General features: G+C 53.7%; 1 protein-coding gene across 16 annotated transcripts; it reads left to right on the top strand.

Annotated features, from left to right (window-relative positions):
* The first annotated feature begins 3,929 nt into the window (after positions 1-3,929).
* On the top strand, positions 3,930-18,845 carry ETV4 (ETS variant transcription factor 4). 16 transcript variants are annotated; one of them, XM_067020722.1, is made up of 14 exons: positions 3,995-4,147; positions 4,689-4,799; positions 4,976-5,069; positions 5,291-5,338; positions 7,241-7,316; positions 12,298-12,351; positions 13,523-13,649; positions 14,142-14,285; positions 14,524-14,801; positions 16,633-16,707; positions 16,865-16,933; positions 17,085-17,257; positions 17,528-17,629; positions 17,962-18,845. In XM_067020722.1, exons 5-14 carry the CDS (start codon positions 7,241-7,243, stop codon positions 18,184-18,186), a joined length of 1,323 nt encoding a protein of 440 aa, XP_066876823.1. In that variant the 5' UTR covers positions 3,995-4,147; positions 4,689-4,799; positions 4,976-5,069; positions 5,291-5,338; the 3' UTR covers positions 18,187-18,845. The 16 variants fall into 16 exon arrangements, with proteins under 16 accessions (XP_058904250.1, XP_066876823.1, XP_066876820.1 ...); XM_067020719.1 differs by having other exon boundaries at positions 14,124-14,285; XM_059048267.2 differs by lacking the exon at positions 7,241-7,316 and having other exon boundaries at positions 3,930-4,147.
* The last annotated feature ends 3,220 nt before the right edge of the window (positions 18,846-22,065 follow it).

The raw sequence follows: 22,065 nt of genomic DNA, 5'->3' as shown, positions 1-22,065 counted from the left end.
TGTTTCCAAGGCCTCAGTTTCCTCGTTTGTAAAATGAAGATGACTCCCCACAGGACTGCTGTGAAGGCTGCGTGAGTAAATACAGGTCAAGTCTTTGCAGCAGGGCATGTCACATGGAAGTTCTCGATAAATATCGGTTATTGTGATGTGATTGCCAACAGAAAAAAGCTCTGGACCCTCTCCTCAGCAAAACATGATTTCCAGTGCCTCTATTCCTTCCTCTCCCCAACTACCTCAAGCCCTGGAAGAAGCTCAAATGTTCCCCCTGGAGATGTCACTGCTCTTAAAACCGTGAAACCCAGATTGGAACTTGAACCCATGATCATTTTTTTTTCTTTTAATAAATTTATTTCTTCATTCATTCATTCATTCATTAATGGCTGCATTGGGTCTTCACTGCTGCACTGGCTTTCTCTAGTTGCGGCGAGTGGGGGCTTCTCTTGTTGCAGGACGCTCTAGGAGCACGGGCTTCAGTAGTTGTGGCACGCAGGCTCAGTAGTTGTGGCTCACAGGCTCTGCAGCCCAGGCTCAGTAATTGTGGCGCACGGGCTTAGTTGCTCTGCAGCATGTGGGATCTTCCCGGACCAGGGCTCAAACCCGTGTCCCCTGCATTAGCAGGTGGATTTTTAACCACTGTGCCACCAGTGAAGTCCCGAACCCATGGTCTTTTTTCTTTTTTTTTAACATCTTTATTGGAGTCTAATTGCTTTACAGTGGTGTGTTAGTTTCTGCTGTATAACCAAGTGAATCAGCTATATGTATACATATATCCCCATATCCCCTCCCCCTTGTGTCTCCCTCCCACCCTCCCTGTCCCACCCCTCTAGGTGGTCACAAAGCACTGAGCTGATCTCCCTGTGTGATGCAGCTGCTTCCCACTAGCTATATATTTTAGATTTGGTAGTGTATATATGTCAATGCTACTCTCTCACTTCGTCCCAGCTTACCATTCCCCCCTCCGTGTCCTCAAGTCTATTCTCTGCCTCTGCGTCCCAGACTCTAGGTTCATCAGAACCTTTTTTTTTTTTTAGATTCCATATATATGTGTTAGCACATGGTATTTGTTTTTCTTTCTGACTTACTTCACTCTGTATGACAGACTCTAGGTCTATCCACCTCACTACAAATATCTTAATTTCATTTCTTTTCATGGCTGAGTAATATTCCATTGTATATATGTGCCACATCTTCTTTATCCATTCATCTGTCAATGGACACTTAGGTTGCTTCCATGTCCTGGCTATTGTAAATAGTGCTGCAATGAACATTGTAGTACATGACTCTTTTTGAATTATGAACCCATGGTATTTTAATTGAGATCACACACCTGGTCTCAGGACCTAATGAAGCTCAAGTTCTTGAGGTCTCATCACAGAAAGAATTCAGTGAGAGACAAAGTGATAGGTAAGAAGTGGATTTATTTAGAGAGAAATGCACTCCACAGACAGAAGGCGAGAGCGGCCTTGGGAGAAACACACTCCACAGACAGAGTGTGGGTCATCTCAGAAGGCAAGAGCGGCCTCGAAATATGGCGTGGTTAGTTTTTATGGGCTGAGTAATTTCATAGGCTAATGAGTGGGAGGAGTATTCCAACTATTTGGGGGAAGGGGTGGAGATTTCCAGGAATTGGGCCATCGCCCACTTTTTGGTCTTTATGGTCAGCCTTGGAACTGTCAAGGCGCCTGTGGGTGTGTCATTTAGCTTGCTGATGTGTTACAATGAGCATATACTGAGGCTCAAGATCCACTGGAAGTCAAATATTCTGCCATCTTGGACCTAGTTGGTTCTAACCAGCTTTCATCATAGCCTATGGCTATGTTGTTTTTTTAAAGGCTGTGCCCTGCCCCCTCCCCTCCTGTTTCACTCTGAGCCTGGATGTTGAATCAGAGGCCAGGTGACAGCAATGGCGACTCAGCCAGCCTGCTGAGCCACAGCTGGAGGAGGAGGGCCCCTCAGCCACGACCCTGGATGAGGAATGAAAAGGAAGCACTTACTCTCCAGGGAGCCAGGGGGCCTCCAAAAAAATGGTAGAACTCAGAACCAGAGGGGCACCCCAAAGAGAGCCCCAGACTGGAGTGCCCTCTCCAGGACCCTCCAGAATCTTCTTCATTGTCATGGAAACTACATCAGAGCTGCCTTCCTGGAAGCTGCCATTCCTCCTCCCCCACTTCTCTGGGCTCAGAGACACAAGCTCCTCCCTAAACTGGTCCCATCCCGCGTAAAGCTGAGATTTGCTTGGGCTTGTCTCTCCTTGCTTGGAGAGGGTTCCTTGCTAAGCTCGATTAGTTTGGTCTTTATTGTACCTACTCAGTAAACAACTATTTCCTGGGACCCTCATAAGCATGAAGTAAGCTGGGGAAGACTTAAAGAGGCAAATGAGATCTTTTCCAGGCCCTGGAAAGCTCTCCATACAATTGGATGACCCTGAGGCAGAAAAAGACATGACAACAGAGATATAGGCAAGAATGTTGTAGGGTCTTTTATGGAACTGATTCAGGATCTCTGGAAGGCTTCCTGGAGAAGAGAAGCAATAAGCATGAGTCTTAAATATTTCGGCAGAGAAAAGAGGGAAGTTTATTTCCATTTGCCCAGGATGATCTCCGGAAAGGAGCCCTAAACAGGTGCTAGAGGTTTGGTGTTATAGCTCTAGTTATGATCCTGACAACTGAAAGAGCTTGCATGTATCATTTCCTTCTCTGAAGCTCGACAGCCTCATCTGTAAAGTGGGGGTGTTAATTAGATGGATTTTGAAAACAGGCCTGAGGTTTGGTCATTCTCTTGTGTTTATCACAAACAGGCAGGAAACAAAATCAGGCTCTCCTCAAAGGAGGGTATAGACTGTAGACCCAGATTATCTCAGGGGAAAAAAAAAAAAAAAAAAAAGACCTGGGGGATGTCATGTCCTGTGTGCCTCCATGCCTCCAGCCTAAGCAGCACAGCACACCAAGTGTCTATCTTGGTCACAGCTGCCTACCTGGCACCCAGCACTGTGTCTGGCACAATAAATATTTATTGAATGAATTGGTAAATGAATGAGGTGACAGACTATGCGTAGCTTTTGGCTAGAACTGAAAGCAGTCCTGCCCCCAGATCATCAGATCCCTTGGGGCTTTTGGTCCCTCATACCCTGTGTTTGCTCTCAGGATAAGAGGAAAGATGGCGTTTCTGCTGCAATCAATAGAAAGTGGGTCACAGAACAGCTCTGCAGAGAACAGACCCTTGAGAAAAAGTCTGGATTCCGTGCCAGCTTACATTTATTGAGCGCCTACTGTGTATCAGTTGTTGCCACATAGCTTTAATTCATTTAATTGTGGTCTCAAAGGGCTGTACAGGAGAACATAGGGGATTGCGGGCTGCAAACCCCAGCCGCGCTGACAGAGTGACTTCCGCAAAGCCACTGCCCCTCTCTGAGTTTTCATTTTCAGTCTCTTTAAAATGGAAAAAAAATAGAACCCCTTCGCCAGCTTATGGGAATGAAATGAGCACGTGGAAGCAGAGCGCTTCATAAATGCTCTTTATTATTGTTCCTCTGGGCATGCAAGTCCGCTCGCTTCCCCCCAGGGCGCACACACAGATACATTCACACTCACACGTACACGCAGATGCACAGAGATGTGTGCAGACGCCAGCCGGAGGTGCTAGCCGAGCCTCAGGGCCACAGCCGAGTCCCGCAGAGGAGCCGTAAGGTCCTCGACATTCCCCGTTTTCTCTCAGCTATTTATGAATGATCTCCGGCCGCGAGGAGTTTATTTTTTTATGAATGGGAGCCCAAGCGTTGAATGAAGCCGGGAGCCAGCCCCTACGTTCTGATTGGCCCATGCGACTGGGAAACTCCGCCCCTCCGGCTCGGCCGGGCGAGTCTCGGGATTGGCGGGCGAGCCGGGCCCTGGGGTTTCATTCACAAAAGTCAATGAAACAAAGGGAACGGGGTGGGGGGGGAGAGAGAGCCGAGGCCGAGGAGAAGGAAATGCACCAATCAGCGGCTCCCCCGGGCTCACAACTGTCGGCGGCGCCCGGAAAACAAGCCGGTGCGCGGGGGACCCGGGGCCGGGGCCGCCTCGCTCCAGCCTAGCCCCGCGGCCCTCAGTGGGGTCCCGGGGTATGCTCGGGACCCCCCGCTGCTCCAGCACAGACGCCCGGGCCTCAGGTGAGGCTGCGGAAGGGAGAGGGAGGGAGAATTTCTGCGATTCCCAGCCTCGCCTCCAACACGCACCACACTCTCACCGCCGCCTCAGATTCCAGGGCAGGAGGTGGGAGACGCTGGGATTCAGGGTTGGAGGGGGCGCCAGAGTTGTGCGCGTGCGAATGGTGCGCTCCTCGCCAGCTCCTCCGCGCGCGAGCGCACACGCGCGCGCGAGCGAACACACACGCGCGCGCACACACACACACACACACACACACACACACACACACGTCTTATGTAACTGAGCCTGGGCAAAGCAGGGCTGCAGAAAGCAGCCGAAACGGCGAGCCCGGCTCCCAGGAGCAGGTGGGACCTCCTTTGGCGGGAGGGGAGTGGTGACGGCACTAAGCTCGGCAGGCGGAAACCTCCCCATCGCCTAAGTGAGTCGGAGAAGTTTTGCCGTCGGACCCAGAGCCTCGCGACTGCCCCTCCCGGTCGCCCTTCCCCACCCCCACCTCGCTGCCTTCCCCCAGACGGTGTGCAAACGCAGCCCCCCCGCCCCCAGGTCTCTGCCCCCGCGCGGGGCCCGGGCCGTGTGGCCGGAGGGAGCGGCCGGATGGAGCGGAGGATGAAAGGCGGATACTTGGACCAGCAAGTGCCCTACACCTTCTGCAGCGTGAGCGCTGCGCCGGCCTCCACGCCCGCCCCCTCCCTCCACCCCGCCCCTACCCACCCAGCGGCCCCAACGGGGTCCAGGGCTGCCCTCCCCTGAGTCACCCCGGGACCCCAGCCCCGCCCCCCAGACCAGGCGGCCTCAGGGTGACTCGGGGGCATTCTTCGTCTTCTCCGCAGAAATCTCCCGGAAATGGGAGCTTGCGCGAAGCGCTGATGGTCCCGCAGGGGAAGCTCATGGACCCGGGCTCCCTGCCGCCCCCCGACTCCGAAGGTAAAGAGACAGAGAGACAAACCGCTACCCTCCCCACCTCACACACCCCGAGGGCTGACGCTGGAGCCCCCGCCCTTTTCCCCAAAAGATTCGCCCTCCAAGGGACTCTGGTCATTATCCGCCAGTACCCCCAAGGGGGAGGTCATCCGGCTCGCTAGGGCTCCCGCTCTCTCACGAGCACCTCCAGCTCACCTTCTCCAATTCCATTATTCACCCCTCAGATCTATTCCAGGATCTAAGTCACTTCCAGGAGACGTGGCTTGCTGAAGGTGAGTGGTTTTGTGACCTTTACTATTATTGGGGTGGGGGATGCTCTCTACCCCTACTATTCCAGCCTAGCCCGCCTCCTCTCTCCTCGGCCTCAAGGGCCTCTGCAAGGCCCCTTCCCCAAGTCCCCTGCCTCTCCACTCTTTCCAGCTCCCAGCGTGGATACTTATATTGATATTTATTTTCTCTGCCCTGAGCCAGGCTTGTGTAACTAGGCCTGCGGATGAATCAGACCATTGTGTGGGGTATTTGCCTATTTGAATGGAACTTGGCCCCAGGCCCGTTTTCCTGGTTGAAATTTTCATTTGCAAAGTTTGTTTGGCACCAGCCGCCAGGCCGAGGTGTAGGTTGGGGTGTTGCAGGAGTGGGGAGTTTAAGAAACTGGAGGAGGAGAAGGAGAGATTCATTTGTTACTTGCCTTCTGGAATTGCCAAAACATTCGTTGTTACACCCTTGGTTTCTCTTCTTCCCAGCCCGCAGCGCCAAACAATTTACTGTTTGAGCCAAAAGAACAGCGAAAGTTTAAATAATTCTTTTTTGCCGCACTTTGGCAGAGCAGCCCAGGGCTTCTCCCTCAAACAGCCTTGAATTGTAATTCTAATGGCAACAATCCTCCCGCCTCCTTCCCTCCTGACTACCTCCCTCCCCAGGCAAATTGCCCCTCCAGTTTGCTGGGGGTGGGGGTGGGGTGCGCTCGGAGCTGGAGGGGTGGGGTCAATAGGGAGGCCTCCTCTGGGTAGCGAGGTGTGTTCGGCGGGGGGGGGGGGGGGGGGTGTCTCCTGGTTGGATTCCTTGGTGTGTTTGGGTGGGGCCTGAGGGTGTCGCCGGTGGGGCTGCAGGTAGGAGGCTTATGGTGTTTAGACAGTCTCTGAGAGGGAAGGGTTAACACCCCCACCTGAGGGTCCCTTCAGTGTAACACTGAAAACCAAGAAACTACAGCACTAGGAACCCCTTCTTGAGGGCTTTTCTCTTCTTTGGGATCTCCCCTTCCCTCCACCTGGGTATCTTTGACGATTTCTTTAAACTCAAACCCAGCTCCTCTAGAGCCATCTTTAAAACCTTGGGGTAGAAGAGAAAGACCCCTGACTAGGTGAGACTAGATCTGTCTTGAAGACTGTGGTGTCCCCCAAATATGTACGCCCACAGACTGACTGTTTAGCATAGAGCAAGCACTCAAGACATTTTGTGGAATTCGATCCTGAACGGCCTTGTGGGTGCTGGAGGGATCTGGGGGTTCTGGGGGGACACTGTACACGTCTTGTCTTCCCCGATTCTGCAAGCCCTGTGTGCCCAGCTGCGAGTTACATGCAGAGCTATGCCCAGTCCTCCCATCCTCCGCTCGAGGTTCCGGAGCTGGGCTGGAGCTGAAGAACGCAGCGGTGTCGGTTTCCACCGTCTCTCAAAGACTTCCTTTCCCAAAGCCTGATTTCTGTCTGGCTTGCCAGGCTCCTCGTCTGTCAGCTGAGGGTCCCTAGGCTCCCCAGGTGGGCAGCTCCCGGGGCTGTGATCTAGGGGTAGGCGCAGAGGGTGGCATTTTGGAAGCAGCTGGGTTTGGAATGGGAAGGGGAGGAAAACGTTCTCATCTGCTCTCAACCTTGGAAGCCCCACCCCTTGGCGGTGGGGGTCTAGAGATTGTACTTGTGTCTATCTGCATGTGTCAGTGTGACGGCCAGTGTGTGAGCTTCCTGCTGCTGCCCTGGAAGTCCCTGTACATTTAAATCCAGTGGGTGGGGAGGTGGGGGTGGGGACCGCAAGACGGAGGTGGGGGGGCCGCTGGGGTCTCCTTGGTTCCCTCTCCTTCCTTCTGAGGGAGCAGCTCAGGTTCCCAGCTGGCGATGGATGGCCAGGCGTGAGGGGGGGATGCTGAGGCCGATCGCTCCTTCTTGCTCTCTCTGCGGAGACAGATGCAGCTGCCGGGGCCCTGTCCCCCTGCACCATCCCAGCAGCGCCCCAGCCTCCTCTCCTGCCTCTTCCCACCAGGTCAGTGACCCCTGCAGCCCAGAGGGAGTTTTGGGGTGGCAGGGAGGGACTAGCTCCTTTGGAAACTTGCCAGTGGTGGGGCGCGTGGGACTGGAGGCCAGAGCCCAACCTCCCTCAGATTGATTTCCCCCTAAAGCCCCAATGTGGAGAGACGCAGTGGGTTCTTGAAGTGTGGGTGAGGCTGTGAAGATTCCGGGGGAACACCAGGCTGGACTGTGGCGGAGGCGGTTCTGGGTGCGGCGTCTGATGTCCGTGCAACATTGAGGGGGAGGGGGAGGGGGGCTCTGTAGAGGCAGCTCAGACATCTTCGGGTTGGAGGTTTTCTAGATGGAGAGGGTGGGGGTGAAGTGAGGCTAAGAAGGTGTGTCTGTTTTCGGGGTGCCTGGGATCTGCTGAGTTGCTGGAGAAATAATCAAGCTACTGCAGGGAAACCCAGGGTCAGACAGGCTGAGCCCAAGCTGTGTCTGGCTATGGTTAAAGATGTGCCGCTTCTGGACGAGAGTTCCTTTCCGGGCTTGTCGGGAGCCCACAGGAACCCTCAGAGACAATGACGTTGGTCTCTTCGGTGGTAAGGAACATTGACTCTGGGTCACGTATGTCCTTTGTATGAGGCGGGGGGGGGTGGTCCATAACGGGGTCGGTGGATTCCCAAAAGCTTGGTGGATAGGTTGCAGGGGTCCTTGCGCCCTCTGATATGTGTATAAAATTGTTGGGGGTACACCATACACAAAGGAATGTGAATTTATCTAGGAAGAGAATGATCCATAGCTTTTATGAGATTCTCAAAGGGGTGGGTCTGTGCTCCCCTTGTCATAAGAATCATTGCTCCCAAATCTTCTTCCAAGGTCTTCAGCCCCCTTGCCCCTTGGTTTTCCCTCATCGTTATTTTTAAGTCCAAAAAGAGAACCTGTGTGGGAAGGGTGTGCATGGAGGATGTGTTTCATCCATGTGCAGGCGTGAAGTAAAAGGCATCAGGGTGTGTGTGAATCTGCGTGTGTGCACACTGGTGCTTCAGCCTGTCCTTGGGGCGATATGGGGTTAATCCCCTCTCCTAGGCTTTCCTAGCTACAATGCCTCCTTCTACATCTTTCTGTCTCCTCCCCTTCCAGAAGGCTCTTGGGGACAAATGTCCCCTCCATAGATAGAGAACTGGTTCCTTCCAGCACACTGCCAGGGTGGGGGCGGGTTAAGGGTGAGAGATGAGGCTGGTGGTGACACAATGGAGCAGTAGCTCCGGGGAGTGGCCCCCCTTCCCCCTGGGGCTCCTTAAGAGACCCCTTCACCCTGTGATTGCACCCTAGGAAGAGGAGAAGGTGATGGGGCATATATCATATAGGTGGGTGGTTTGCCTGGGGTGGGCTTAGCTACCTGGCGGTTTTCACCTCCCAGCTCTCCTGGAGCCCAGCTTGGGAGGCCCCTAAGCCCCTTCTCTTCTACTGACTCCCCCCGTTGGAGGGGTGTTCCCTAAAATTCTCTCTTTCTGGGCATCATGCTGGCTTGGCACATTTCCCATCCCCTCCTTAATCATCTGCCATGTCCCCAGACAGATAAACTCCACCTTAGTGCCAGGATGGAGTTGGGGGCAGCCCCTGGCACACTGGCTTGGCAGCCAAAGCTCAGCTGGGTCAACAAATATAGAGTGGCTCACAGTCAAGACCAAACACGGTAATTAGAGATTCTCCTGCTCTCCAGGAATGAGAGGCTCCGTGTTACTGTTCCTATTCCCATCCTGACAGTCTCTGTGACTGAAGCCCTGTCCTGCCCCTTTGGGAGAAGCCGGTGTTCTGGAGAGGGGCCAGGCAGGGACTGGGGTTCCCACCACAGCCCCTTCTTGCCTTGGCTGATTTCTCATGGCCCTGGGATGAAGAGGGCGCCCCCTCTTTTGAGGTGTGGTCAGTGTGCTGGGGGGGGGCCTCATCTGGGACTGCTGGGGGCACTGGGGGTTCTGGTCAAACCTTCAGGCCTGAGGCAAGAGGAAAGACAAGATGACCCCAGGGCTCTCTAGCGTCATGTGACCTGGTCTGTGACGTCAGCAGGCGATGCCCCCAGCCCATTACCTCAGTGGAAACTGGCAGTTAATGTAGCCCCAGAGGCAGACCTGTGTGCGTTGTCAGCCTCTCCCGTGTTCTGCACCTCCTCCACCCTTGGAACACTCCTTGCCCAGGTAGCAGTGAGGGAAATATTGTCCATCTTGCTCTTATCACCCCCATCCTGCCACTTTGGGGGTCTTGTCTATGGGTGGGCCAGAGGGCACAGCGGGGATGGGCTTGGGCCTTGCACCCCTGGGCAGCTGAGCAGGTTTTGCACCCTTCCCTTTACCCAGTTTTCCAAACCTGCCTATTCTTAAGAGCTACCAGGGGCATGCGTTAAAATACAGATGCCTGGCCCCCACCCCCGTGCCTATGGAATGTGACTCTCCAGAGGAGGAGACTGGGAATCCGTTGTTAACAATGCCCCGGGATTCTTGATTGGGCCCAGTTTGAGAATGGTTGCCTTTGTGCCCTAGTTGCGCTGCTGAAAAGATGTGCTGTGTGGTTTTTTGGTTTATTTGTTTTTGCCACGGGATTTCATGACCTAGTGATCTATTTGATCACTTTAGGATTGTTCTATGCTTACTTTTCTTTCATAAGTTCTTTAGCTGCTAGTGGTTCCTGATTCTTAAACCCCTCAGCCATTGGATTCCCTCTGTCAGGAAGTCACCTACCTACAAACGTATATTTTATTTTATTTATTTTTTTATTGAAGTATAGTTGATTTACAATATTATGTTAGTTTCAGGTGTGCAGCAAAGTGATTTGGTTATACATGTGTGTATGTGCATACCTATATTCTTTTTTTATTCCTTTCCATTATAGTTTATTACAAGATATTGAATATAGTTCCCTGTGCTATACCATAAATCCTTGTTTATTTTATATATGGTAGTGTACATCTGTTAATCCTATGCTCTCAATTTATCCCCCCCCCACATAAATGTGTATTTTAAAGCACTTGACACCTCTGATATTTAAAGTAAGTTGGTGAAGAATCCACTTGCCAAGCAATTGATCACAGCCTAAAGCATCCCTTGTGAGATGTGCTTTTCAGGTGACCTACCTCTAATGTTACCTGGTGGTGGAGAGGGGGAGCCCTAAAGGGGAGGGAAGGGCTGATTGGTTAGGATCTCTTTAGTTCTTGCTCCCAGGCCCATTTTGCTGGCTCTCCCTGGCCTGAGGACAAGGAGTCATTGTAGTTTATTCATACAGTTGACAAATAATGCATTGAGTGTCTCTTCTGAACGAGGCCTTGTTTGAGGGGTGCTGGGGAGTCAGACGAATAAGACAGACAAAGCCCCTGCCCTCAGCAAGGTTAACTTTCTGGTAGAGGAGATGGACAATAAATTACACATAATTTACATGTGCGTAAATTAATAAGTTCAGGTAGTCACATGTGCTAGGGAAAAAATAAAACAGGGATGCGATCGAGAGCCAGGAGAGACCACTTTGGTTTGGGTGGTCAGAGAAGGCCTCTGAGGTAGCAAAGTGAGCTAACACTTCAAAGGCCAGAAAAAAACAGGCCAAGATGTGGGGAAGAGGGTTCAAGCTGGTCGAGTTTGAGGACCCAAAAGGAGACCAGAGCTCTGGAGAGTGAGAGGCAGGTGAGAGAGGTAAACAAGGGCCAGAAACTTGGGCGCCACAGAAGCCAAGGGCAAGAGTTTGGGGTTCATGCTTTAAGCAAGGGAGAGAAGTGATCGGATTTCTGTTGTAAAAAGATCCCTCTGACAAGTTTTGGGGAGAGTAGATGTTGGGAGTTCTGATAACATGTCGTGGCTGAAATCCAAGGAAGAAATGACGGAGCCTTGGCCCACGAGGGCAGCCATAGAGACTGGGGTGTGTCCTGTATAGACTAGGACGAGTGGCGGTGATCTCCAGCCATCTCCTCATATCCCTCACCCTTACACCAGCCATTCTCAACTCTCTGATCATTTTATCCATGAGTTTTCCTATTGTCCAATCTGAGAGCAGTCTCCAGGGAACAAAAGACCCCTCTCCATGGGTTCCATTGCTTCATCTTCAAGCCAGTCTCTTCCCAGACTGATAGGAAGTCCCTCTCGGTGTCTACCCTTCCCCTTCCTTCTGTGATCTATTGATTCTTGAGAGAGGGGCAAACGTGGGCAAAGACTCTGGGGTCGGGAGAGGTGCTCGGCTGTATCCCACCTGAAGGAGTTAGTGAGGCCAGGATAAGAACTAGAAATCAAAGCCCGGATATCCAGTCTGGAGGCCATGGATGAGCTGTTGTTCTATTTTAGTTTTCCTGCCTAATCCCCAAACTCAACTCGACCCACACTGGCGCCCTGGGAGCGCTCCTCAGAGCTCCAAACTTGGGAAGCCCTTCTCTCTCTCTCTACTAGTTGCACATCAAAGGGATAAGGCACCTGTGACCTGCCAGTGTCCCCAGCCTCCTCTCCCATGTCATCCTCTTATCACCTCTCTTGAACCATTCTCTTTCTTCCAGTCCATCTCCTTTCCCAGGCTCTAGATTTCTACCTTTCACCCAGGAGGTTCTATAAAAGGCAGATTCCTGGGTCCAGCCCAGATTCAGAATCTTCCCATGTGATTCTACGTCCACAGAATCTCACTCCTTATACTACCTGCCCACCCCAGATGTGACTCTGCTGGGAGCTTTGAGGGAGCTTTGTAAACTCTGAGGGGCAGGGCTGTCTTGACCCATAAAAGTGGAGGGAAAAAAGACAAAGCGTCTAGGACAAAACTCTGGAATCTGCTCAGACGGGTTCTGAGAACTTGCAGCCCTCCCTCCAGGGTGTTAATGGAGCCCAGAGATGGAGGTCGCTAGGACCTGGGGTGGAGTTGCCTTCAGTCCTAGGAAAGCTGTTTCCCCCGCTTCGGGCTGGTGCTAATCTGCAGGGCTGCAATAATGGTGTCTGCCAGGGGCTGCCATCCAGGGCCCCCACCCCAGACTCACCTCTGGCCTCTTTCTACAGCTCAGGTACCGGACAGTGATGAGCAGTTTGTTCCTGATTTCCATGCAGAAAACTGTGAGTAGAGGGCCCTGGGTAGAGGGAATGGGGAGTAGGGGAGGGCAGGAAATGAGTCATAGGGATAGAGAATCACAAAAGATTAACTTGTTCTGTCCTCTAGAAGAGGGCGAAGGGCAGGGCTCCCCATTCTTGGGTTTGGACTCAAAGACCAAGCAATAACTGGGAGACAAAGACCTTGCTTCAACTCGGGGCTCGCCCATCCTAGCTGTGTGACCTTGGAGCAGACAGACACTTCATCTCTGTGATCTCCATTTCCTTATTTCTGAAACGAGGGGCTTGGACCAGTGCAGCAGGGTCCAGTTCTACCATTCTAAGTTACTTTCATGCAACTGGGGGCGATTTTGCCCCCCAGGAGACAGGTGGCAATGTCAGTTGACACTTGACGTTGTCACAACTGAGGGTGGGGTGCTATTGGCATCTAGTGGGTAGAGGGCCAGGGATGCAGCTAACATCCTGCAATGCTCAGGATCGCCCCCGTGACAAGGAATGATCTGGCCCAAATGTCACTAGTGCTGCTGTTGAGGAACCCTGCTTTAATGTCAGATACTTTGCTCTCAACTGTCTTCAATGAAATGAAACCGGGCACAGGTGATTGACAACAGAACGGTCGATGGCAGGTTCTCTCACATTCACTGCCCTGGAGCCAACTCTGCTGCTCAGCCTGGTGGCTGGAGTTGGCGAACCCAGCAGGGGCCACAGGAAAGGCCAATGTTCTCAGATAATTAGGAGCATGTGTATGATGCTAGTCAGCTGACAGGCAAGTGGGCTAATATCCAGCCTTAACCAGAAAAAGAAAGATTCTTCATAGCCCCAAATAAGAAAACATTTTTCTCCCTTGGAATTTTCCAGGGCAGTCAGGAAAACCACAGGCCTTCGGTTGGAGGTGCTCACTCCTAGAAAGGTGTTTGGGGGGTGGGAGGATTGCGTTGAATGTTGAACTTCAGACAGTTTCTTTGGTTCATATTGGACATTAGCCTGAGGTATAGAACTACACATAATGTAAATAGCCAAACTCTTCTTAGAAGTGTCTGACAACGGAGATCCAGTGAAGGGGGGTGAGGCTGTACTGGCACCCAGCCGATCCTCAAAGAGCAGAAGGTGTCCGAAGCTCTTCCTGCCTCTCCTGTGACACTCTCTGGCCTTGCTCTGCCTCTCCCGACCCCCACAGTAGCTTTCCACAGCCCCACGACCAGGATCAAGAAGGAACCCCAGAGTCCCCGCACAGAGCGGGCCCTGCCCTGCAGCAGGAAGCCGTCCCTCTCCTACCACCATGGCGAGCAGTGCCTTTATTCCAGGTGAGCCCCAGCCCCGCCCTGGGGAAGGGTTGGATGGAGGGTGGGGGTGGGCACCTGTGAGCAATGCCAGCAGTTGAGATGCAGGTTAGACGACAGAAAGGATTTCCGAGCTCCTGTAATGGAGTGATATAGCTCAGGATTTCCTGAGTAGTTAGGATGAAAAATGCAGCAGCGGGTTCAAGGGATGTGTGTTAAGACCGGGGCAGAGTGTTTCCACTGGAGAAGCTGCTATCTGACCCAGCCCAGCTGCTGTGGGCTGGGGAGAGTTGTTCTAAAGATTACACCCAGCTTCAGGATTAAGAAAGGAGAAAAAAAAGTTCATTTGGGGCTGAGTCTGGTTCATGCTGTTCCTTTCCCGGCACCCTCTACTCTTCTCCCATAATCCCTGTGACCTGACTTCCCAGGGAGTGAAGAGTTCAAAGATGCTCGCCCAGCTTCTCTGCCCCCTCACCCCTGTCTCCCCCTCACCTCCAGTGCCTATGATCCCCCTAGACAAATCGCCATCAAGTCCCCCGCCCCTGGTGCCCCCGGACAGTCGCCCCTGCAACCCTTTCCCCGGGCAGAACAACGGAGTTTCCTGAGATCCTCTGGCATCTCCCAGCCCCACCCTGGCCATGGGTACCTCGGGGAGCATAGGTAAGGTGACGAGGAGAACCAGGTCTCGTCAGTTTTTTCTCAATCCCTGAGTGTTCTTCGCTGCCCTTAAGAGACCTGGCATGGGGGGAGGTAGGGAGGAAGGGATATTGACATCCCCCCCTCCCCCCCCACCCCACCCCCACACTGGAGCCCACTCTGTAAGCTCTGGGAGAGGCAGGCACAAGGAGGGCTTCGTTTAATATTCTCTTCTCTTCCTTCTCCATCCAACCACATCCAGCTCTGTCTTCCAGCAGCCCCTGGATATCTGCCACTCCTTCACACCCTCTCAGGGAGGGGGCCGGGAACCTCTCCCAGCCCCCTACCAACACCAGCTGTCGGAACCCTGCCCACCCTACCCCCAGCAGAGCTTCAAGCAGGAATACCTTGACCCCCTGTATGAACAGGCCGGCCAGCCCGGCCAGCCGGCAGTGGGCCAGGGTGGAGTCAATGGGCACAGGTACCCAGGGGCGGGGGTAGTGATCAAACAGGAGCAGACAGACTTCTCCTACGACTCAGGTAAGAGATGCTCCCGGGAAGGGGATGGAGGGGTTTGGGTGGGATTGCTGGGTGGGGTGGCCTGTGATCAGTTCCCTTAAACCCAGAATGTCTCCCCACAAGTTTTTTTTACCTTCCCATCCCTTTACCAGTTCATACATTCAACGCCACCCACCTACCACTTCTTTTCATAGATTCAAAAGAACTGTCACTTTTCAATCAGCAAACATATTCAGATAAGAGATAAGTGCATGCAGGTCCTTGCCCTCAGGTAGCTTGTGACTTGATAGGAAAGTTAAGGCATTTCTTCCTATTTCTATTTAGCAGGTGCTTGGGGGTTTAATTACCTACTGAGATTTTAAGTACTGTGCCAGGAGCATGAGTGTGTGCCGTTGGAGGACACAAAGATGAATAGGACGTGTCATTGGTCCCTGTCCCCACAGAAGCTTAAAAACACAAAGGGATTTGAATGAGGAGAAACATGAACTTGAAACTAGCCAGGTTCACAGTCCCCAGTTGGAAGGCGGGGTTCACATGTGGCTTCCACATCCTGTTCCAAGCCTCCAGGTTGGAAGGAGCCGCCATCCTGGCCAGACCGGAAGTAGGGACTGCTTTAAATTCTAGTTCCACCTGGCTGTTGACGGGAGTGAGATGCACTCAGCTGCTGTGTTCATAAACAGCTACAGCTCAAAACCCCATGCGCCCAGGAAAGGCCCAGAAAACCTTGTCTCCTGTTAACATTGCTACCAGCTCCAAATTTGAGTTTATCTGCAAACTTGCGTTAGAAAAATATAAATTCAGAGATTAGGGTAGGCTCAGAGCTGGCCAGAGCTTTTGAATTTCCCTTTTCCCGGCGCCCAGTCTTTTAGGGGCAGGGGGATGAGCCCCAAATCCTCCAGGCTGCCCCGGCAAGAACCAGAAGGGAGCACCTCTCCTCAAGCCCGGGCCCTAAGCCTGAGCCGTGCCCGGCAGTGACATGGAGGAAGGAGGAGGGAGACGCTCTTGCCGCTGACCTTCAAAGGCTGTAGACCGGAGGAGATCGTGTTACATGCCCTTGAACTCCTGCCCCTCCCCCTTCAGCTTCCTCTGAATGGAGTCAGGAATTCCATTCACAAAATGGAGGCATGAATGAGCCCACCCTCCCGCCTCCTCCCGGAGGTGTCGGGTTTCACCATCTCATTCATAGGTGGGAGTGGTGGGGGTAGGGCAGGAAGGGGCTGGCACTTGAAGGGCTGGCTTTGCACCAGGGCCTCCTCCAGGTGGGGTGGGGAGGTGTCAATTCCGTGGAATAGAATGAAATAGAGTGGACTGTCTGCTGTCAGACCTGAAAACACACAGCCCCGTGTGCCCACTGCCTCTTCCACAAATAGATGCATGCGTGTTCGCTCTCTCCCCCCCGCCCCACCCCCACTCCTTTCCTCCCTCTCTCCCTCCCTCCCTCCCTCCCTCACACCCGCACTGGGCTGGAACCTGCCCTGCTGACCGGACGTCAGCCCATTCCAAGGGAATCTTAGGCTGGGACACTGAACCCTTTCCCCGGAGGTTCATCTCTACCCTCCTCCTCCCCCTAAACTCACAGGAAACAGCTGCTCCCTGGAATCCTGGGCCTTGTGGAGCAGCTTTGCCCAGCCCCAGCTGCTGCCATCCAGGCCCTCTGGCCCCGCCCTCAACTTGAGGGCTTCCGGCTTCTCACTCCCTCTAGGGGAACTTCCCCTAGGATTTGGTGGTAGGCAGGCCTCTGGGAAAAGAACCGGAAAGCAGGCTGGCAGAAGAAGTTCTTGAATGTGTGCAGGACTGCCGCCCCTACCCCAGCCACCTGTAACATCGCCCCTTTTTCTTTCTTCCCCCCCAGATGTCCCTGGGTATGCTTCAATGTACCTTCACGCAGAGGGTTTCTCCGGGCCCTCTCCAGGTGACGGGACCATGGGTAAGGCAGCCTCCCTCCCCTGCCAAGCCCTCCAAGTTTGGAGGAGGGAGTCGTGCCTTTGGGGAGGGGCTCCTGGCCAGGAGTCCCTCTGGACTCTCTGGGGTCTCATATCAGTGAACCCCCAGATCTGAGTGATCCCTGCAACTTCCTCCTCAAGGCTATGGCTATGAGAAACCTCTGCGACCATTCCCAGATGATGTCTGCGTCGTCCCTGAGAAATTTGAAGGTCAGAGAAGTGACCTTTCATGCCCTCTGTGTCCCCCAGCAATCACATTTCATGAGAAAGGGCCTGGAGAGAACCCTGGGGAGAGGGGACCGGGTTGCTTGGGAGACCAGAAGGCACAAGCCCTCCACCTCCTGTTTCCCGTGTTCCCCAGGAGACATCAAGCAGGAAGGGGTGGGAGCCTTCAGAGAGGGACCGCCCTACCAGCGCCGGGGTGCCCTGCAGCTGTGGCAGTTTCTGGTGGCCCTGCTGGATGACCCAACAAATGCCCACTTCATTGCCTGGACCGGCCGGGGGATGGAGTTCAAACTAATTGAGCCTGAGGAGGTGGGCCTCTCAGATGTCCCCACCCCTCCTCCCAACGACTTTGGGGCCTGGAGATGAGAGGACCTGGGAACTGGTGGCACGTGCCTTCACCAGCACCGTTGCTTTATTTAACCTGAATTCCTGCCAAACCAGGATCTGTGGGCTGGTGTTTAGCTGCAGGGCCAGCTGAGCATTTGCACCAAGAATCTCAAGTACTCTTTCTGACCAGCGCCCCATATTTCCTCCGCGGAGCTGCCGTCGCCATCCTCAAACTCTGTCTCCTGTCCCCAGGTCGCCAGGCTCTGGGGCATCCAGAAGAACCGGCCGGCCATGAATTACGACAAACTGAGCCGCTCACTCCGATACTACTACGAGAAAGGCATCATGCAGAAGGTCAGGGGTTAAGGGTCCAAGGACAAGTGAGTGGGGGGCAGTGGATGTGGGAAGGTGATGGGGGCAGGAGAGCATTCTCCGCAAGTTTGAAGGAGCAGACAGTGAACCAGTCAGAGAAGTCAAACCGTGGACAATCCCAAGATTTCCCTCTCCCAAAACAGTGATAGATATAAAGAGTAACAGAAAAGCCTAAAGCATGGAGGTTGAGATTAGAGAAGAGGAGCTTCTTAGAAGAACCAACTGGAGGAGAAATGTGCCCCGTGCATCTGCCTGGGCCTGTAGGAGGGCCGCTCTCCCCACCCCTACACTGACCCAGCCCTCTCTTCCCACAGGTGGCTGGAGAGCGTTACGTGTATAAGTTTGTGTGCGAGCCCGAGGCCCTCTTCTCTCTGGCCTTCCCGGACAATCAGCGTCCAACTCTCAAGGCTGAGTTTGACCGGCCCGTCAGTGAGGAGGACACAGTCCCTTTGTCCCACTTGGACGAGAGCCCCGCCTACCTCCCAGAGCTGGCTGGCCCCGCCCAGCCCTTTGGCCCCAAGGGTGGCTACTCTTACTAGCCCCTAGCAGCTGCTCCCCTGCTGCCCCCTGTGTACATAGAGATGAATTTGGTGTCAGGGAAACTCCCACTCTGAAACCCACAGGTGTCTTTGGAACAGATCCCCTCTGCCCATCAGTCACTGCAGCCCAGACTCTGAGCTGCTCCCCAGAGTTGATGGGAAGGGAAAGTGGAGACACTGCGAGTGTGAAGGTGGCGTCTCGGAAACTCCTCCGGGGACTCCACCTCTGGCCTCTGCCTAGGTCCTGCTTAGAGGCCCAGCCCCACTCCCTCTCCCTCATCACAGAGAACAAGAGTTTGTTCTGTTCTGGGGGACAGAGAAGGAGCTTCCCCACTCCATCCTGGTGGAGAGGGAGACATTGAGCTCCCCTGATCTCCCATGCTGGGCAGACAGCAGCCTGGATCCTGCACTCCGCTCCAAGCTGTGGCCCTGGAGGGTCCTACTTGGCAGTTCTTGGTGCTCTTTGTTCCTAGAGTCAGGGGGAGGCTGGAGCGAGGAACCTGGGATGGGGGAGGGCTTGCCAGGTGGAAGAGGGACAGCTGGGCTCTGCTCCCAGGGCCCTCTGCCTCTCCTGTCTTTTCCTAGGCCCAGGCCTGGGATTTCACCTCCATCTCCACTACATCTGCCAGACCCTAATAAAGGCCCTGCATCTCCTGTGAGTTCTCCTTTGTCCTCTTTGCTGCCATGGGAGAAGGACCTGGAGCTGGAAAGAGCTCTGGCCTTAGGGGCGCATGACCAGAGTTTGGGGCCTGGCCCTGACACTTAACTTCCCTTATGGGTTTAGGAAAAAACAACTGACCTCTGACTTTTTCCTCTGGAAAATGGGCTCAGTGATACCTGCTCTTTCCCCCTCCCAGGATTATCATGTGAGGATTGTCCGAAATAATGGACAAAGAGTACTTTGTAATCTGGCCTAGTGCCCATTGGCCACGGGCAGCCATCTTCCTGTCCAGGTTGAGGGAAGTGGGAGCCTAGTAGAGCTTTGCAGGCCTCCTGGGGCTTCTTCAGGCAGAGTTTGGCCCGTGGTTTCTGTGATCATAGTTGCTCCCATGACCACGCTACCCATGTGGACCCCAACTGTGTGTCCCCCTCCTGCCGTGGCTCCAGGTTGCTGTTTCTGCTGAAGGTGAGGACAGAGTTTGTGTGGAGAGGATCTGGAGAGCAGGGAGAGAAGAAAGGCACCCAGGCGGGAGGGTGCAGGGAGGCGGGAGCAGCCCCGAGCCCTGGGTCCTGGCTAGTGGAGGAAGAACAGGCCAGACCTTCGCAGGAAAAGGGAAGGGGAAACAGCATGGATTCTCCCCAAATTTTGGGGAAAACAGAACGGACCCTGGGCCGCGTTTTCGGGGTTCGGGGGAAGGCCAGGCTGAAAAAGCGACACCTAGAGAGGAAGTGTGACAGTAGATATGACGACGGGGTGGCTGTGCGTAAGGGAAGAGCAGAATGGGCAGTTGCAGACCCAGCCCCTGTGTAAGCAGCTTCCTAGGAGCCAGGCTCAGGTGAAAACGGGTGCTCTCCATCCAGGTACATCAGAACTGCAGGGAACCGCAGCTGCGCTGAGGCACGGCCAGCCCAACCCCGTTAATGCTTCACCCTCAGCCCCTGCCCAGTACTTACGCCAAGATGGCAGAAAGGGATACCACTCGAACCCTACCCACAAATGAAAAGCAATGTTATTTTTTTCCCCAGAAACAGAAAACATAATGTGCTGATTTTCATAATTTAGAGCAAGAGACAACATTTTAAGAAACAAGTTTTTAAAAATATATGATTTAATTGTACATGAAAGCCAGGCTATCATAGTGGGAAGAGGTGTAAAGTCAAGTGGAAACCCTGAGGTCCCCAGTAGGCACACATGAGGAGAGACAGGGATTTAGGTGAGAAGCAGTGTCCTGGAAAGGTCTCCACAGGCTGAGACGTGACCTCTGCCCTCTGAAATGCGCAGTAACGAGACACGCCTCACAACGCTTGTTCAAATCCTTACACTTGGAGGGCACTGCTCCGAGACGAGACAGCTACCAGCCCACAACCACGACCACTGGAGAGAATCCTCTGGCTGAAGGAGAGACAGCCAAAACCAAATCGTCCTCCAGAATGGATGAAGGTGAACCCTGGACCAAGGCACGTGACCCAGCAGGAGAGCTGACATGTGGCCCGTGGGGATGGTCCCCCGACACACAGACAAGTACAAGACTCAGCACATGTGCAGGGGCAGGAGACTCCTGAGCTAGGCTCTCACGGGGGTGGGGTAAACAGCATACTTTTAACAACCGAGAAGATTCCAGCTCCCTGCAAGAGACCCACATCCTCTCCTGGGCTGTCACTCAATCTCGGGAAATACTGGTTCAAGGAAGAGAAACGGGCCCCACTGTGTAGGAGCAGCAGGTGAGTCCTCCTTCCCAATCTGGCCGGGAGCCCCCTTCTCCCTCTAGGCAGGCTCAGCAATACTGCCTACATGCTGTTTCCTGATGGACAGTCAGAAGGTCAGACCCCAGCCATGTTGCCACAGCAGAGACATGGGAGGGGAGATGTTCAAAGAACACCCACAGAGCTGGGGTCCTTCTTTTTGCTCACCTAACCCAGAAAGATGACCAGCCTGCTGTCTCCCACCCCGGGCCTGTTAAACATCCCCTTTTCAACCTCAGCTTAAAACCAAAACCTCCTTCCTTGGGGGCGATGACTTCAGAGGTGCGAATGCCATCAGTGCTGGTCACCCAGCTGGGACAGGCAGGATGCCAAGCCCAGAGTTTTTGTTCCTAAACTGGAGAGACCTGGGCTGGAATTAAGACTGGGGAGCCGGGTACCCAACCCCAGCTTCCACTTCACTTTCCTCGGTCCGTCCCTGCACTATCTCTCCCCATAATACCTTAAAGGTTAGCACGTAAAGATCCCCTGCCCGTAACTGCTGGCCTGGGCTTCCTGAGCACACTCAGAATCGTAGGAGCTCACTCAGCTCAATAAAGGGACGGGGACCTACAGTCAGCAGATTCTGCTGGGTTGTTTCTGAATTGTGTCTTCAGGGTGGCTGGTTTGCTGCTCAATGACAGCCCACAGTCCTTTATATCCTTATATGTCATATGGTCTCTTTTAGTGTCCAGCGTACCACTGTATAGTAGTTCTAGTATTTACATCATTACTTACTGGTGTGAGGAGGTAGGAAGCAGTGCGGGCCATAACACAGGATGTCCCCAACCCCCTGGGGGCTTCTCTACAAGACCAACTTCCCAGAAGTTCCACAGCCTGGCCCAGCAGCATCTGCCTGATGTTCTTCCAAGGCCAAGCCCAGAGGCTTCTCAGGAAATGTGAGAGGGGCACTTGGAGGTGGCCATTCCCCGGCCAGATGCTAGGAGAAAACCACCAAGCACGAGGCCAGGAGCACAGATCCTGCGCAGCACAAACAGGCTCTGAGAGGTGTGCTGTTGGTTTTCAGTTTGGGGGTGGGGGAAGGGAGGCTTTGACCAAAAAACCCTTTGTCAAAGACCTCAGGAGGGTAAAAATAAAACCAAAATAAACTGAAAGTTGTGTCATTACTTACATGTTTCAAAAGGAAATAGGACACGCTGCATGTTGTGAGCATGGCGGGAGGGAAAGGGAGCCAGGGAGATCCTTCTGTATTCAATATGCGGCATCTGTAACCACTCAGGCGCCCAAAGTGGAGCGCCTGTGCAGTGGATGTGGTTAATCACAGGGCGGTCCACGCAGAGCCGGACCAGTGCCGGTGCTGAGAGATAAGACTGGAGGCCTGGCCTGGCTGTGCGTCACCTCCCAGCCCAAAGAGGCCCCGGGCTCTCGTTTCAGGGGACTCTCCACTGAAGCCACAGATACTAACCCTCCCCACCCTCAGCCCAGGCCAACACTAACCTTTCAGTTAAAAGAAACAGC

Source organism: Kogia breviceps, chromosome 19 (genome assembly GCF_026419965.1).
Source record: "Kogia breviceps isolate mKogBre1 chromosome 19, mKogBre1 haplotype 1, whole genome shotgun sequence".
Classification (NCBI taxonomy): Eukaryota; Metazoa; Chordata; class Mammalia; order Artiodactyla; family Physeteridae; genus Kogia; species Kogia breviceps.
The sequence above is the reverse complement of the archived record's forward strand: the minus strand, read 5'-3'. Positions and strand labels throughout refer to the sequence as shown.